Source organism: Temnothorax nylanderi, unplaced genomic scaffold (genome assembly GCF_030848795.1).
Source record: "Temnothorax nylanderi isolate EJ_2023f unplaced genomic scaffold, tnyl_v1.0 TNYL_tig0998_pilon, whole genome shotgun sequence".
NCBI lineage: Eukaryota > Metazoa > Arthropoda > Insecta > Hymenoptera > Formicidae > Temnothorax > Temnothorax nylanderi.
This window is the reverse complement of record NW_027250060.1, coordinates 4,717-20,732: the sequence shown is the minus strand read 5'-3', so window position 1 is coordinate 20,732 and position 16,016 is coordinate 4,717. Positions and strand designations below refer to the sequence as shown.

The 16,016-nt window shown below is 49.2% G+C and overlaps 2 protein-coding genes across 2 annotated transcripts; both read right to left on the bottom strand.

Annotated features, from left to right (window-relative positions):
- Positions 1-701: 701 nt before the first annotated feature.
- On the bottom strand, positions 702-2,885 carry LOC139786278 (uncharacterized). The gene has a single exon (XM_071725441.1). The coding sequence runs from the start codon at positions 2,883-2,885 to the stop codon at positions 702-704; it is 2,184 nt and encodes a 727-aa protein (XP_071581542.1).
- A 3,226-nt stretch (positions 2,886-6,111) lies between these two features.
- Positions 6,112-7,521, bottom strand: LOC139786277 (uncharacterized). The gene has a single exon (XM_071725439.1). The coding sequence runs from the start codon at positions 7,519-7,521 to the stop codon at positions 6,112-6,114; it is 1,410 nt and encodes a 469-aa protein (XP_071581540.1).
- Positions 7,522-16,016: the final 8,495 nt, after the last annotated feature.

Here is a 16,016-nt window from a genome sequence, read left to right as displayed (position 1 = left end):
CACGCGACGTTAATTTATAAGTTCGGTTCAGGGGTGACGTCTCATCCATCAATCCAATAGAATAGCTTCCTTTAAATAATCGCGTTGCATTGGGCGCCTCGAGGGCCGAAGCCCTTTACGTCACGTCTCCATGCCGATTCCTGCAGCGTGGTTGGTGGATGAGGCGTCACGTGATGGGAGCGCACACGCTCGGAGCGCTCCGCGATACGGTGGCTGTCCTGATTGCCGTTGGTTGTTGTCAATTTCACCGCGTGACTTTTCGACTTTACAGGCGACAGACCAACGACAAGCAGGAGGAATAACAAGCAGGACTAATACCGTCACGATAATAATACAGTTTTTTTTTTCTCTGAAGATCGAAAACATGTCTCGAGAAGAGAAACCGTCGAAGTCCCGATATTTCATTGCCCCGATTTTAACTCTACTTTCGGACATCCCGCCCGCCTCGGCAAGTAGTGACGATTGGCTCCGCGTGATGGCCCTAGATGTCTTGCTAGGGTGACTTGCGGTCGATGCGCATCGATCGATGCCGCGGTCGAAGTGCGTGGTGGAATGCGCGGCCGGGTATGCGCAGTAGTCAGTCGTGGCCGGGTGTTGATCTATGCAGGATCAGCGCTAGATTATAGTAGAACAGATGACAAGTTTCGTTCTGTGAACAGAATACGTGATTAGCATTGCGTTGTTGTGAGCATTCGTGGTGCTCACTCGTGAGTGATCGGTTGATTCTCAGCGGTTGATACGGAAAGTAGCACCACTTTCGTGAGAGGCCGCGTAAGCTCGGTCTTCGCAGTCCGGACGGTGATCACGCGGACGATGCCGTCGTCGCCAGGGTGCAACAAGGTGATGCGCGCTAAGGGCCATCTCGTTGGTGGTGCAGTCTCGCTTGTGATGAGGCACAGAGACCCGATTTCCGGTGTAGGGCTCGTCTTCCACCATTTTGGCCGCGATGCAAGGCTCTGGAGATATTCGCGAGCCCACCGCTGCCAAAAGTGGTCTCGCATGAGCTGCACGTGTCGCCACCGATCGAGCCGATTGACAGCCGTGTCGTCGAGGGCCGGTTCCGGAATGGCAATGAGCGGGCTCCCGATGAGAAAGTGGCCCGGAGTCAGTGCCGTGAAGTCGTCTGGATCGTCGGACATTGCTTGCAGTGGGCGTGAATTGAGGCAGGCCTCCACCTGCGCGAGGAAGGTGGACATTTCCTCGAATGTCAGTGTTGCATCGCCAATTACTCGCCGAAGGTGGTGTTTCGCCGACTTCACGGCGGCTTCCCATAGCCCTCCAAAGTGAGGGGCGGAGGGAGGATTGAAGTGCCAGCGTGTCCCCTGTCCTAAAGTGTTGTGCGCGATGCGACGGCCGTCGGAGGTGGAGGCCCGGAAGAGTTCCTGGAGTTGTCGGTCGGCTCCCACAAAATTGGTGCCGCAATCACTGTATACGTCGCTGCACACGCCGCGGCGTGAGGTGAATCGGCGAAATGCGGCAAGGAAAGCGTCTGCGGAATAATCCGACGCGACTTTTAGGTGCACGGCTCGGGTGCTCATGCAGACCAAGACGGCGATGAACGCCTTATGCGCCTTGTGTCCTCGGCCCCTTGTGGTGCGCAGCAGGATTGGTCCAGCATAATCCAGCCTAGTTCGGAGAAAAGGCCGCGACGGTGTAACTCGGGCCCCGGGTAGATTGCCCATTGGCGGCTGTGGAGTTGCCGCCCGCCACCGAGCACATGTGACACATCGATGCAGCAGTTGTTTCACTACGGCTCGTCCTTGAGGTATCCAGTACTGCTGACGGACGGTGCCCAGAGTGAGTTGCACCCCACCGTGCAGTGTTCGTCGATGACAGGAGTCCACAATGAGTCGAGTGAGCCACGACGTCGGCGGGATGATTGTCGGGTGGCGTTCGTCGAAGGTAAGTATGGAGTGTTTCAGGCGGCCTCCGACTCGGAGAATCCCGTGAGCGTCGAGGAAGGGATTCAGCCGGGCGAGCCGACTGCGATGATGAACAGGCTGAGTGTCCTTGAGTGTGGTGATCTCGGTGTTGTAGTGGCAGTGCTGCACGGTGCGGAGCCACGTGTGCAGTGCGCGAGTGACTTCCTCGGGAGTGAGTGAAGTTTTCTGAGGACGGCGCCAGCGAAGACACCAAGCTGTCACTCGAAGAAGCCGCTGCAGCCCAGAGAAGCGACGCAGCAACTCAGGCTCGGTCACCTCCACAATGGCGGTGCTGCAGGACACCCTCTGCTCCCCGGTGTCCTCGTCAAAGTCCTCGTTGGGCTCGCTCGGCCAGGAGGATTTAGGGAGTGTGAGCCACTCAGGGCCGCTCCACCACAGAGGATGGTCCAGAAGTTCGCGAGGAGAAATGTCGCGCGAGGCACAATCGGCGGGATTCTCAGTCCCCGGTACGTGGTGCCATCGGGCTTCCGGGAGGCGCCGTTGTATGTGGGATACGCGGTTCGCGACGTATGTTTTCCATCGCGATGGATGACCACTAATCCAGTGGAGGGTCACCATGGAGTCCGACCACAAGTGAGTCTCCGAATCAGGCAGCTTCAACGTGTCTTGAACGTGGTGCGCGGTGTCAGTGAGGAGGGCGGCGGCCGAGAGCTCGAGGCGCGGCAGTGACACTTGTTTCAGCGGGGCGACCCTTGTCTTGGCCACGAGCAGGTGCACCTGAATGTCTCCGGACGCGGTAGTCACGCGGAGATAGACGACGGCCGCGAAGCCGCGTTCCGACGCGTCAGCGAATCCATGGAGTTCAAACCGGGTTTCGCTCGCTCCGACACCGATCCAGCGGGGAATCCGCACGGCTTCGAGGATGGGAAGTTCGGCGATGAGCTCTTGCCACACAAGCGCGTCGACTGGTGGAAGTGGAGTGTCCCATTCGAGTCTCTGCATTCACGCGGATTGCATGAGGATTTTTGCGCGCACCACGACAGGAGCGAGCCATCCGAGCGGGTCGAACAGTCGGGCGGTTTCAGCCAGTGCGGTTCGTTTCGTGAATGTGGTTACGACGCGTGACTTGATCTGAAACGCGAAACTGTCTGTGCCCGTGAACCATCGCAAGCCGAGGGTGGAGTGGCTCTCGAGCTCCCACGCGTGTGAAGTTTGGTGTAACCGGTGCGCGAGAGGAATTCCGTCGAGCACGTCCTCGTTGTTGGCGGCCCACTTACGGAGCGGGAAGCCGCCCGCCATGCATAACTCACGAAGTTGAGTCTGGAGGACGATCGCGCCGCGGAGGGTTGACGCACCGGTGACGACATCGTCCACGTAGCAGTCGTCTTCCAGGGCCGCTGCGCCCTCCGGATATCGGGCTCGCTCGTCCTTGGCCAGTTGCTTGGTGGATCTTATGGCAAGGAACGGCGAACCCGCCATGCCGTACGTTACGGTGTTTATGCGGTAGTCTAGCACTTCGCTCGTCGGGGTCGGGCGCCACACGATACGCTGATAATCGCGGTCATCGGGATGCACCAACACTTGACGGTACATCTTTTCGATATCCGCTATCATCGCGAACAAGTGACGACGCCATCGGAGCAGCACGTCCGCCAGCGACGGCACAAGATTCGCGCCCACATGCAGGAAGGAGTTGAGAGTCTCGCCCGTCGATACGCGTCGATACGCGTTGCGACCCGTTAAACACGACGCGGAGTTTGGTGGTGGTACTCGCCTCCTTGAGGGCACCATGATGAGGTAAGTAAACAACTGGCTCACCTTTTTGAGGAGCGGCTGCCACCGTCATGTGCTCAAGGTCCTCGTACTCTTTCAGGAAGGCCTGGTACAGCTCGCCAAATCTGGGCTCTCTGGCACTCTTCCGTTCCATGGACCTGAGGAGGTGCAGCGCGGCATGACGAGTCTCGTGGAGGTCTGCTGGAGGAGCTGCCCACGGAAGGCGCACCATGTATCGTCCCGACGGCAGCCGGGTGTGCGTTTGTGCGAAGTGGTCCTCGCATTATTGCTCGGCAGGAGTCAGGGTGGCGACCGGCTTGGCCTCCTCCTCCTGTTCCCAGAATTTTTACACCAGGCTAGTGAGCTCGTGGTCGATAGCGGCGTGGCAGGACAAAGCTCCGTGCAGCGGGGCTGCAGTCGTGCCGCCGGAGATGATCCAGCCGAAAGCGGTACGCTGGGCAATGGGCGCCTCAGGATCGCCTTTTCGAAGGCCCTCCTCGAGGATGACGAGCAGACCTCGGCTCCGAGCAGCAGCTCGACTGGATCAGTGGCCGAGAGCTGAGGATCCGCCAATTGAAGGTTGAGGAGGTGTGGCCAGGAGTCGAGCTGTCGCAGGCCTGTGCCGTGGTAGAGCGACAGGTGCGGCAGAACGACGGCGACAGCGGTGACTGTTGCTCCAGTCACATTGGAAGTTAGCTGCAGGGTGACCTTCCCTCGAGCCTGGCCGGAACGCGTCCCTCCGATGCCGAAGATGGCGAAGGTCGACTTGGAGCGCTGCAGCTTGAGCCGTTGCGCCAGCGCACAGTGGTCAATTCGAGAGCTTTTGAATTTTTTTTTCAAAAAACCTGCGAGGGGTCAAATATGAACGAATCAGGGTAATTTTTTTTTCAAAACACTCGTTACAGATTGTACTTTGACAGGTCACTGCCTAAATTTCAAAATAAACAATTGTAAAATTATAAAAGTTAATACAATTTGCGATTTAGTAATTACAATAATTATTTTTTAAAGCATCCATTTTTCCTTATTTTCAACGAACTTGAAAATGTATACTCTGGGGTTTTCGAGGTCGCTGATTATGATTTTAAGGTAAAAATTGGTATATTCAAAATGGCGGATCCAATATGGCCGACTTAATTTCGAAAAACAATGCAAATTTTATAACTTGGGGGTTTTCGAGGTCGCTGGTTACGAATCTAAGGTCAATATTAGAATATTCAAAATGGCGGATTAAATATGGCAAATAATAATAATACGTCTATGTAACAGAACGGATATTTTTAAATTTTTTTCTGATAGTAATTGGGGTGAAATTGTGGCAAAACGTTAAGATATTATTTATCTAACAATTTGTAAGTTAGAGAATTACTTTATCTACTCGATTAGTTGAAAATTGATATCATAGCTAGGAGCTGTCAGTTTAAATTATTATTCATATAGTTATCTAGCTAAAAGAGTTTATATTCTTTGCTCTTCGTTCATATCAAGTTCGTTATGATTGTACAAATTCTATGTCTTCTAAATGAAATAATCTTTTTCCAATTTCTTTGACTTTTTTATGTTAAGCATCATTAGCTTAATGTATCATTATTAGCAGAAAATGGAAAAGTAACGTTTTACGTTTATTATTTAGCAAAAATTACATGACAATTTTGTAAATGCTACGTTACTTTTCCATTTTCTGCTAATAATGATACATTAAGCTAATGATGCTTAGCATAAAAAAGTCAAAGAAATTGGAAAAAGATTATTTCATTTAGAAGACATAGAATTTGTACAATCATAACGAACTTGATATGAACAAAGAGCAAAGAATATAAACTCTTTTAGCTAGATAACCATATGAATAATAATTTAAACTAACAGCTCCTAGCTATGATATCAATTTTCAACTAATCGAGTAGATAAAGTAATTCTCTAATTTACAAATTGTTAGATAAATAATATCTTAACGTTTTGCTACAATTTCACCCCAATTACTATCAGAAAAAAATTTAAAAATATCCGTTCTGTTACACAGACGTATTATTATTATTTGCCATATTTAATCCGCCATTTTGAATATTCCAATATTGACCTTAGATTCGTAACCAGCGACCTCAAAAACCCCCAAGTTATAAAATTTGTATCGTTTTTCGAAATTAAGTCGGCCATATTGGATCCGCCATTTTGAATATACCAATTTTCACCTTAGAATCATAATCAGCGACCTCAAAAACCCCAGAGTATACATTTTCAAGTTCGTTGAAAATAAGGAAAAATGGATGCTTTAAAAAACAATTATTGTAATTACTAAATCGCAAATTCTATTAACTTTTATAATTTTACAATTGTTTATTTTGAAATTTAGGCAGTGACCTGTCAAAGTACAATCTGTAACGAGTGTTTTAAAAAAAAATTACCCTGATTCGTTTATATTTGACCCCCCGCAGGTTTTTTGAAAAAAAAAAAAAATTTAAAAGCTCTCAAATTGACCACTGTGCAGCGCCTCGGAGATCAGCGAGACCTCTGAACCCTGGTCAATCAGAGCTCTCACCGGGTGTTGAATCCCATGACGGTCGGTGATGGAGAGGCGTGCGGTGGCCAGCAGAATGGCCTTGCGATCGTCGCCACGTTGCACGGCCGTGAGTGTGTTGGCCTCGACGATCGCTGGTTTGGAGGTGGCATCATGCAGCAGCGAGTGGTGCTTCGCATTGCAGAGGATGCACGTCTTGGTCGACGGACATTTGGCAATTGGGTAGTTGCCTAAGCAGTTAGAGCATAGATTTTTGCTCTCGACGATGGTCTTCCTCTCGCTCGGAGTCTTCGCTCGAAAGTCACTACAGCCCATCAGATAGTGTGAGCCCTTGCACACCACGCAGCTGCCCGATCCAGCGGTAGTCTTGGCATGGTTCGACCTCGCGGATCGTGTGCAGCTAGCCTTGGCTTGGCTGGTCTTGGGCTCACCCTTGGCAGTGACAGGCGTGAGGGCCTCGAGCGAGCGAATCTTCTCGATGACGAAGGTTCGGAAAGTGTCGTACTCGGGAGGCCTCGACGATGTCCGGATGGCGGTCTCCCAGTCACGCTGAGTTTGATGATCCAGTAGCTCGACCGCGATGTGTACAAAGAGATCCATGCCGTGAGTGGCGATCGGTCGACTGAGGCTCTCCTGAGCATTTACGGTGTTCGTCATGCCGTGGAAGATCCGTCGCAGCTCGGTCGCAGATTCGCTCTTCATCTTGGCGAGAGCCGTGAAAGCGGAGAAGTTGGAGCGCACCAAGACTCGCTGATTCTCGTAGAACTCCCGGAGCGTGGCCCAGGCTCGTTCGAAATTGCCACGAATTAGAGGTAGATCTCTCACTAATTTTGCTGCTTCACCTTGCAGGGATGTTCGAAGATAATGCAGCTTCTCAACGTCAGTGATCGTGGAATGGCGATTGACGACGGAGAGGAACAGGTCTCGGAAGGAGAGCCAGTCCTCAATGGCACCAGAGAACTGAGGCAGATTGATGCGCGGCAGGAGGTTGTGCGGAGTGGCCTCTCTGGCCGAGGCGGTTGCTGCATTACCACTCTCCTCCGTTTGCGTCAGAGAGGTTGCCCAGTCGGTCAGGGTGCCCCGTTGCAGAACGTAAGCATTCTCTGTTGTCTCGTATAAATCGGTCTTGTAGTAATCTGTCTCACCCAGTTCAGCAAGGCATCGCGTGAGGAGAGTCTCAGGTTGGGCTTCAAATTTTGCCCAGTTGGAGTCCAGCGTTTTTATGCGAGCCTCAAGGATGCCTTGAGAAACGTTGGATCTGCCCAATTTCCGCGTGTTATCAGTTGCTCGGGATATGCGGGTGAACAACTCTTGCTGTCTCAAGATGAGCGCATTCATATCGAGACTCATGACGATTGCCTTGCAGGTTTACTGGAGCTGACCGAAGCACACACTCAGGCACCGTACACGGACGCGGAACACGAATCCGGCTCGAAGGACCAAAAAATGTGTAAGCGCGCGCGATGGTCGGTCAGGAAAAAGAAGGATCGGTTTAGTATCTCGACTGAGTTTCTGATTTTAATAACAATAGAGTTTATTATCACAAACAGTCTACAAGAAAGAGAGTCTTACCACGCGACGTTAATTTATAAGTTCGGTTCAGGGGTGACGTCTCATCCATCAATCCAATAGAATAGCTTCCTTTAAATAATCGCGTTGCATTGGGCGCCTCGAGGGCCGAAGCCCTTTACGTCACGTCTCCATGCCGATTCCTGCAGCGTGGTTGGTGGATAAGGCGTCACGTGATGGGAGCGCACACGCTCGGAGCGCTCCGCGATACGGTGGCTGTCCTGATTGCCGTTGGTTGTTGTCAATTTCACCGCGTGACTTTTTGACTTTACAGGCGACAGACCAACGACAAGCAGGAGGAATAACAAGCAGGACTAATACCGTCACAATAATAATACAGTTTTTTTTCTCTGGAGATCGAAAACATGTCTCGAGAAGAGAAACCGTCGAAGTCCCGATATTTCATTGCCCCGATTTTAACTCTACTTTCGGATAATAAGGTAACACATAAAATTCAAAAAAATATCCCAAGTTTAAAAAATTGGTTATTCACTATAGATGGATTTCAAAAAATTTGGAATGTACTTAATACAAAATATGATTTTAAATTTTTAAACACGCGTTTTTGTAATCAGGATCCACTTGAAAATTTGTTTGGCCAAATTAGAAGTCATGGGGTTCGTAATGTAAATCCGACACCTCGACAATTCGAAGATTCATTCATAACTTTATTGGTGAGCAACATGAAATCTTTTTCAATTAAAGGCGGTAATTGCGAAACTGTACATGATAGCTTTATGTTGTTTTTGCTAGAAAAGTGCTTGGAAGATAATCTTTCAAATGCTGAGGTGTATGATGTTAGTTGCGAAAACAATGATGAACGTGACGAACCACATGAATTGATAAGTAATGTAACTGTTCATAAAGAATCAACCGTAGATTTTGTATCAGAATATTTACAAGAAATTATTACTGCTATTTTAAAACAATTCAATTATTGTAAAGAATGTAATACCTGTTTGACATATAGTAAATTTCCAATTTTCGTAAAGCACATATTAAGAAGGCTTAATAAATTGTTACACGCGCGAGCTCATCGACGAGATATTTTAAAATATTGTTAGAGCATTTTGACAATTGGCATGTTAAAATTGATTGGTATGATTGTGTCGAGCATCATAATAATGCGTTTAAAACGATGATACATATAATTACTAGCAAATTCTTGATTTGGTGGTGCAAAAAAAATATACTTATATGTAGTATTAATGAAAAAGATACTGAATCTAATTGTGTACAGGACATTATAAAAATAAAAAAAAAGCGAGAGATGTTTAGAGAGGAAAAATGTAACAAAAAACGCATGTCAAATGACTATAAACAATGTATATCCAAAAAAATTAAGAAATAAATTCTGTCATTTATTGTATTACTATGTATTGAATTTCTTTATTTATTACTATAAATAATTTTTAGAATATTTTGTATGTATGTATGTATGTATGTATGTATTGTGTTATGTATGTAAGTATGTGTGTATGTATGTATATATATATATATATATATATAGGTTTGAATGCGCGCTCCTGAATCCCCACTCCTTATCACGTGACCTATTTTAGTTCGCCTTTCCGGGGTCATAGAGCAGATGGCGCTGAAAACCGTCCCTGCTTTTCTCAAGAGGGAGTTTGTATCCCCTGGCCAGATCCAGAAAACCCTGATCACTGGTATCGTTCTCCCAACCTTTTTACCTCAATGGCCGCCATATTATCAGAGTCGGTCAGCGAGGAAGAAAATTGGCTGGCGTTCGAAAAAAAATTAGAACGCAAGAGGCAAGGACTGCCGGGAACGGAACCGGAACAAAGGTGTGCGTGTGCGTGTGTGTTTGTGTGTGTGTGCGCGTATGCGTGCGCGTGTATGTATGCGTGTGCGTGTATGTGTGTATGTATGTGTGTGTATGTATGTGTGTATGTATGTGTGTGCGTGTGCGTGCGCGTGCGCAAGCGTGTGTGTGTGTGTGTGTGTGTGTTTCTGCGTTCGTGCTTTCGTGCGTGCGTGCGTGTTTAGCGTGGTAATTATTTTTTCTTTTCAGCACCACACGCGAACCAGTCGTGACGTCGTCGGCCTCCTCGTCCGATGTTGAAGACCCCAATGATCCACAGCCGGGGCCGAGTAGCGCCAAAATTCGTCGGTAAGAGGAAACCCAACTACCTTCTCTATTATCTTTCGTTGTTTAATTCAGCGCGTACTTAATCGTCTCCTATTTTATTTCAGACTGCGGTAAACACCACCGGAACATTTGGCGTTCCGAACGTAAACGTTTTTACTTTTTACATATAATATTGTAATGTTGAACTCCATAGAATAAAAGCTCTGACATAAATGTCGTTAGTCATTGGCCCCCCTTCCTCTCTTTTCCTTCACACTTATTCCATATTCCCTTTCCTCCACATTCCCCCCTTTCCCCCCCGTCGATGTGGTCGCAACCTTGTCGCGGTGGCGGGGCTTGAGCGTGCGTCCCCCCCATTGACGCACCGACCAAGAGCGGCCACAATTTAAATTTATTTCTTTTCTTTATTCAAAATTATTACAAGTTCCTCTTAATAATTTTTACCGTTATACATTTATTTCAAATTATTCAGTCCCCACAGATTATTCGGTAGGTCAGGTTAGAGGCTAGGAGGTGGAAACATTTTCATAACATTCTTCCAAGTCCCTTTTTCCAATGTCTACCGTTTTGAAACATTTCTTTAAAATTATTCTCCCTTTTTACAGTTTCCACCGTTTTCTAACATTTCCTTAAAATTATTCTAACTCCTTTTTTACACAGTTTGTACCATTTTCGTATTATCCTTTCAAATTATTATAAGTCCCTTTTTACAGTTTCTAGAATTTTCGTACTATTCTTTAAAATTATTCCAACCCTTTTACAGTTTCCACCATTTTCGTACTATTCTTTCACATTATTCTAGCTCCCTTTTTACAATTTTTATCATTTTCGTACTATTCTTTCAAAATATGCTTGAATCGAATCAGTTTACTAATTCTCTCCTCTTGTTTCATCAGGTATCGGGAGACTTTGCAGGATCGTCTCTCGTCGTAATATTAAACATGTTAAACTTAACGCAATTACTATAAAATAATAAAAATACCGCTTTTCTCGACAGGGAAGAATAAAAATGTTACGTGCTATGTGAGCGCAATTAAACCGCGAATCTCGCTGTTCCGCGTAATATTCGCTTCTCAAGTGGGGTCGGTGCTTGAAACACAAAAGTGCTCTCATTGGCTGTGACGGCCGCGCACAATTTAAGCACAAACTTGTCGAAACTATAGGAATCTCGTCGAAATAACTTTATTACGCCCGGAATTGATCGATTATCGGCTCTCGTAATTATGTAAAATGGTACATTGTTCGGTGTAGAATATTATTAAGCAGAGTGCGTCAAGCGTAACGCGCTGGGGCTCTACACTATGCGCGTTTTCGAAAATATCGCGATTCGCGCTAAGTACGCGCGGTATACAAATGCACAATTCGTGAATCCGATTCGCGAAAACGCGCCTAGTGTAACGCCCCCCAGCCTAATGAGTCTAGCAATTTTTAATCCGTGGCACAGCAGCAGCAGCGGCAGCGGCAGCGGCAGCGGCAACAGCAGCGGGAGTAATCAGAAGCGCTTTCGTGATTCGCGCTTCAGCCACGCGTTTTAGCAATACCATTTAGAGGGTTCGATACGCGCAACAGTGTTTTAGACTACGTTCATCGAACGGTGTAGGTACGTAATTTCGATATTCCTTTCATTTCACGTCATTCATTACATTTATTTTTCGAAACTCGTATGTAATTCCATATTTCTTTATTTTGTAACGACAGACGAACAATGAGCGGTTCCAGCAGCGACGCAATAAGCGTCTCGTCCGACGACCCACCCGTTTGGGCGTACGAACATTGTCATCTAGACGATAGATTTTGGAGGAACGTTCGGGATGAAGAGCTGCACCGGATAATCGTGTTGAAGGGTGGCGGAGCGGCGGCGTCGCTACCCGCAAGGAATTTTATGCGGACGGTCGACGTACAGCGGCGGTTTCGTTCTCGACTCGGCCGTAGCACTCCCGCTCCCGTCCATCGGGATCCAAGGGAATACCTTCGGTGTAACTTGGATCTCTCTAGCTGGCAGCCGGATACGTCCAACGACGCCCACTGGAGCGTTCCCAGTATACTTGACACGTCGTACTCAACGTCTGAGGAGGACAGCGACGAGATCCGGCGGGAGCAAGAGCGTGATCGTCGGTTGGAGCGGCGCCGTCAGCAGCGGCGCCGGCGGCTAAGGCAGCGGCATTTACGGGAGCGGCAGCAGCGGCGGCAGGTCTATAGGGAGCAGCTGCAGCGTCAGCGGGCTGAGGAGCAGGAGCGCCGTTCTTCCTAGGGTAAGTGTGCAAAATAACACTTGGCTAGGTGTCGCGCGCGTTAGGTTTCTTTACGTGTTTCTTAACGTTTCTTTACGTTTCTTTCAGGTGCCTCGCACGAGAGATGGGACGGAGGACTCCAGGAGATGATGAACGGCTATTTCATATATATATATATATATATATTGTGACGTTGCAGTTTCGCTGCATTGTGGCAGCGCCCCGCCGCCGTCACAAGGCGCGGGTTTTCGGTAAATAATTATTCGCTTTGCGCCCGAGGACGGTCCCAAGAGTCGATGCGAGATCTCCAGGGGCATAATTAAGCGCGTTTGCATGTTCTGATCCTTTTTATTTTCTTTTGTATTATTGCGTGGCGCCTCACCGAGCTGAGACTGGAGTTCCTGAGGACATGCGGCGGATTGCGAAATGCGGAGTCGACCGAGAGGATCGAAACGATAGATCGATCGACGAGGGCGGACCGCGGCGAGACTCGCGGGCCGACAAGCACAAGGGAGCGCAGGAGAACACGCGCGCGGCGCGTGACACAGCGGCGAACGGACCCGTAGAAGCGAGGCCCCGGGACGCCGGGGCAGAATGAACTTCACCTGTCTTCCTCATCTGCAGACCGGACTCCGGGATGGGTGGCCCTCTTCCCGGACCGAAACGGAGGGAGCACGGAGACATTAGCGTCCCGTCCACTGCCGGGAAAAATCCCGGCGAAATCACCGCGCGAGCGAGGAACTATTAAGCGTCTTGCGGGAGCCGTGATTGACGGCCCTGCACAAGGATACGTCGCGAGCCTGCGAGCTCACCCCTAATTGGTCCACGCTATAGCGTCGCAGGGCCGCGTACGCCCGGAGTGGGGCGCGCTATCGATTCCGCCATCGAGCGAATTTTCGGGAGCACTCTCGGATCGTCCTCCAGCGAGATAAGTCGTTTAACGTGGCACAGTACGCCCGGCCTTTCGAGCCCTTGTTTTGACGACGACGATCGGCCCGACCTTTGGCGGCAACATACCCTCGGGAGGAGGCAGATCACTGGTGAGGTTGCCTCGCGTAATATTTCGTATGTAAAGCCACGACACCGCCCTCCGGGTCGCGCTTTCGCTCAAGAATAACTTCGGTAATTAGCGTATTCGCCGATAAGGCGTTGATATGGCGATCGATGGCGAAAGCGAGGAACGCCGGACTGGTTTCGTGGCCATAGAATTGCGACCGAACTTGCAAACCCCTGGAGATCGCGGTAGACGTGTCCAAAACGGAAGTCGAGATCGCGAATTCGCCATGTCTCGCGACCTTCGCGTTCGCGACCGCGTGTTTCATTGTGCGTCGTAATTCGTACGGTCGGGACTTAAATTCCGCACGCGGCATTACTCGCGCTATTAATTGTGTTGGACTATTACTCGCGTTCGGTTGCTCCTTGCGTTGGGATAATTGCGTTGGAATATGATTCGCGTTGGATTTCTTGCGTTCGGTTGATTCTCGCGTGAGAATAATTGCGTTCAGATAGTACTTGCGTTAGGATACGATTCGCGTTAGAATAGCATTCGCGTTTATTATTGTATTTCAGTTTTTGTGAGCGCACAACGTATTCGCGATGAACGATAGCACCTGGCAACAACGAGGTCCGAATTACTTGGTAATCCGACCCTAGCGACGAGGACCGACGACGCGAAAGCCAGCTCGCGTCCCGGTAATGACCATATATGGTCATTCTGGACATCACCCGCCCGCTAGGCTGTTGATCGCGAAGTCAAAACCGCTGACTGCTAAGTCAGCAATACCGAGGCGATAAAAAGCCCGCCCTTCCAAGGATCGGCGGGCAGTCTAAGAACCGAGCGCGTACCGCGAGTCAACGAAACGTTAATCTAATTGTAACCCGCAAGTGAGGGTAATGAAAATCCACAAGTGTATCAATAAAACTATCTTTTTATTAAACTCGACTGCTAACTCAATATCGCCAGTGTCCTCTCTCCTTCTAATCGGCGGATCTAAAGAACTCGGTGCCGGCCTGATCTCCAATTCAAGGCAGAGGCACAACAATTGGTGGCAGCGGTGGGATCTGTCAAACGAGCGAGAGGACATCCTGCCAGAGTTACGTCTGCAAAAAGGAGCGGATCTTCAGAAGGCGGTAAACCATCCCGGAGAGGAACAGCCGACCAGATCCAGAGCAAGACAAGCCACGGTAGTAGCCCACGCGTGTTATCGGAGACACCGGAGAAGGCCCCGACCTACCGCACGGAATCGCCAGCGAAGCCGAAGCAGCGAAGCAGCGAAGCAGGGACGCAGCGAAACAGCGACGAAACGAAGCAGTGAAGCGGCCCTGCAGGACAACGACTCAGCGGAAAACGGACACGATGCGCTACACGGCGTTACTGTAAGCCCGTTACAAATTTTCATTGCGAGCGCCGAATGTAAAATTTCGCGAGCGACTCGAGACGGATCGCGAACGCCGATAATAAAACTAGGGAGAGCCGATTAATGTCAGACGGCGAAATCACCCCATTCCGCCCCGTCCGAAACGCGTCGTTTCTACACAGCGAGCCAGCACGGCGCGCGATTGAATATAGCTCGCAAAGCCCCGTACGCGTCGATAGAAATACCAATAGCAAAGCATTAGACCGCGTGCGACGGAATTTAGACTTGCGATTTACAGACGATAACACGCCGGTGCTAGAACTGCACCCGAACGTCGTTATAGAGCGAGAATTTTCGTTCAATGAAATAGACGCAAGTTTAGCGCACGAACATAACAATAATAATTGCGGTAACGGCGACGATAGACTGACCCCGACACAAGCAGACGCACACTCCGACGTCGCAAGCAGTACGATTAGCAGAATCTCTCAACGAGGAGAATTCTCCCTGACCTCGTACGACAGCGAAATATTCGATCCGACGGAAGAGGATTATACCCCCCGGGCCAACACTATGAGCCAGCAAGGAAGAGCGGTTCCGGTTAATACGCTCCGCGACGAAACTCGAGACATGCCGGTGATACCCGAGCAGATCGACGCGGAAATAACGCAACTCTCGGTAAACGGGCGACCGTCCGAAATTGACCAACGCCGAGCCCCTGAGCCGGCGCGAGTAGGTCCAGGAGCACAGGACTCCGTGCTAGACGACATCCTGAACATGATGCGCGACATGCAGGATCGCATGAACCGTGCAGAGGCCGCGGAATTCGATCGTTCTGTAGAACTCCTTCGCGCAATGCGCGATATGCAGGACCGCGTAAGCAGGCTAGAAGCCGCAAATTACAATCGCCCCGACGAAATAGGTCGCCGCGTACGCAGCCAAGGTCCTCTCGACATAACTTACGGACGAACGGTGGAAGACGTCAGAAACCAACACGATCCCGTAAATACGTACCTTAAATTAAAGGAAGCTCGCGATATGATTCCGGAAATCGACGGAACTTCGCGCAGTCAAGTACAGAAATTCTTAAACGCAAGCACCTATGCGATGAACGAAATTAATCCCACAGAAGAAACATCATTATTAAAAGCAATACTTTGCACGAAATTAACAGGAAAGGCAATGTACGATTTCCAAACGCGAGACATACACTCTTTCGCTCAATTGAAGCAGGAGATAGAAATGTGCTATTTGGCAAAGCGAAGCACCACGCACATTCAGAAAGAATTTAATATGCTCCGGCAAAAGCCAGGCGAAAACGCGAGAGAATACGGACTCCGTGTAGATAAATTATCAATGGAGCTATATCAATCAATGATCGAAGGCCGCGAACAGTCTTCAAAACAAAGAAAAGCGATATTAGATACGATACAAGAACTAGCTCTAGAAAATTTCCAGCTAGGACTCCGAGATGACATTCAAACTATCGTGCGATCACGAAATTACGCTAATCTCACAGCAGCCATTTTAGGCGCCACGTCCGAGGAGAAATTGAAAGGACCTCCTCAGCGTTCAACA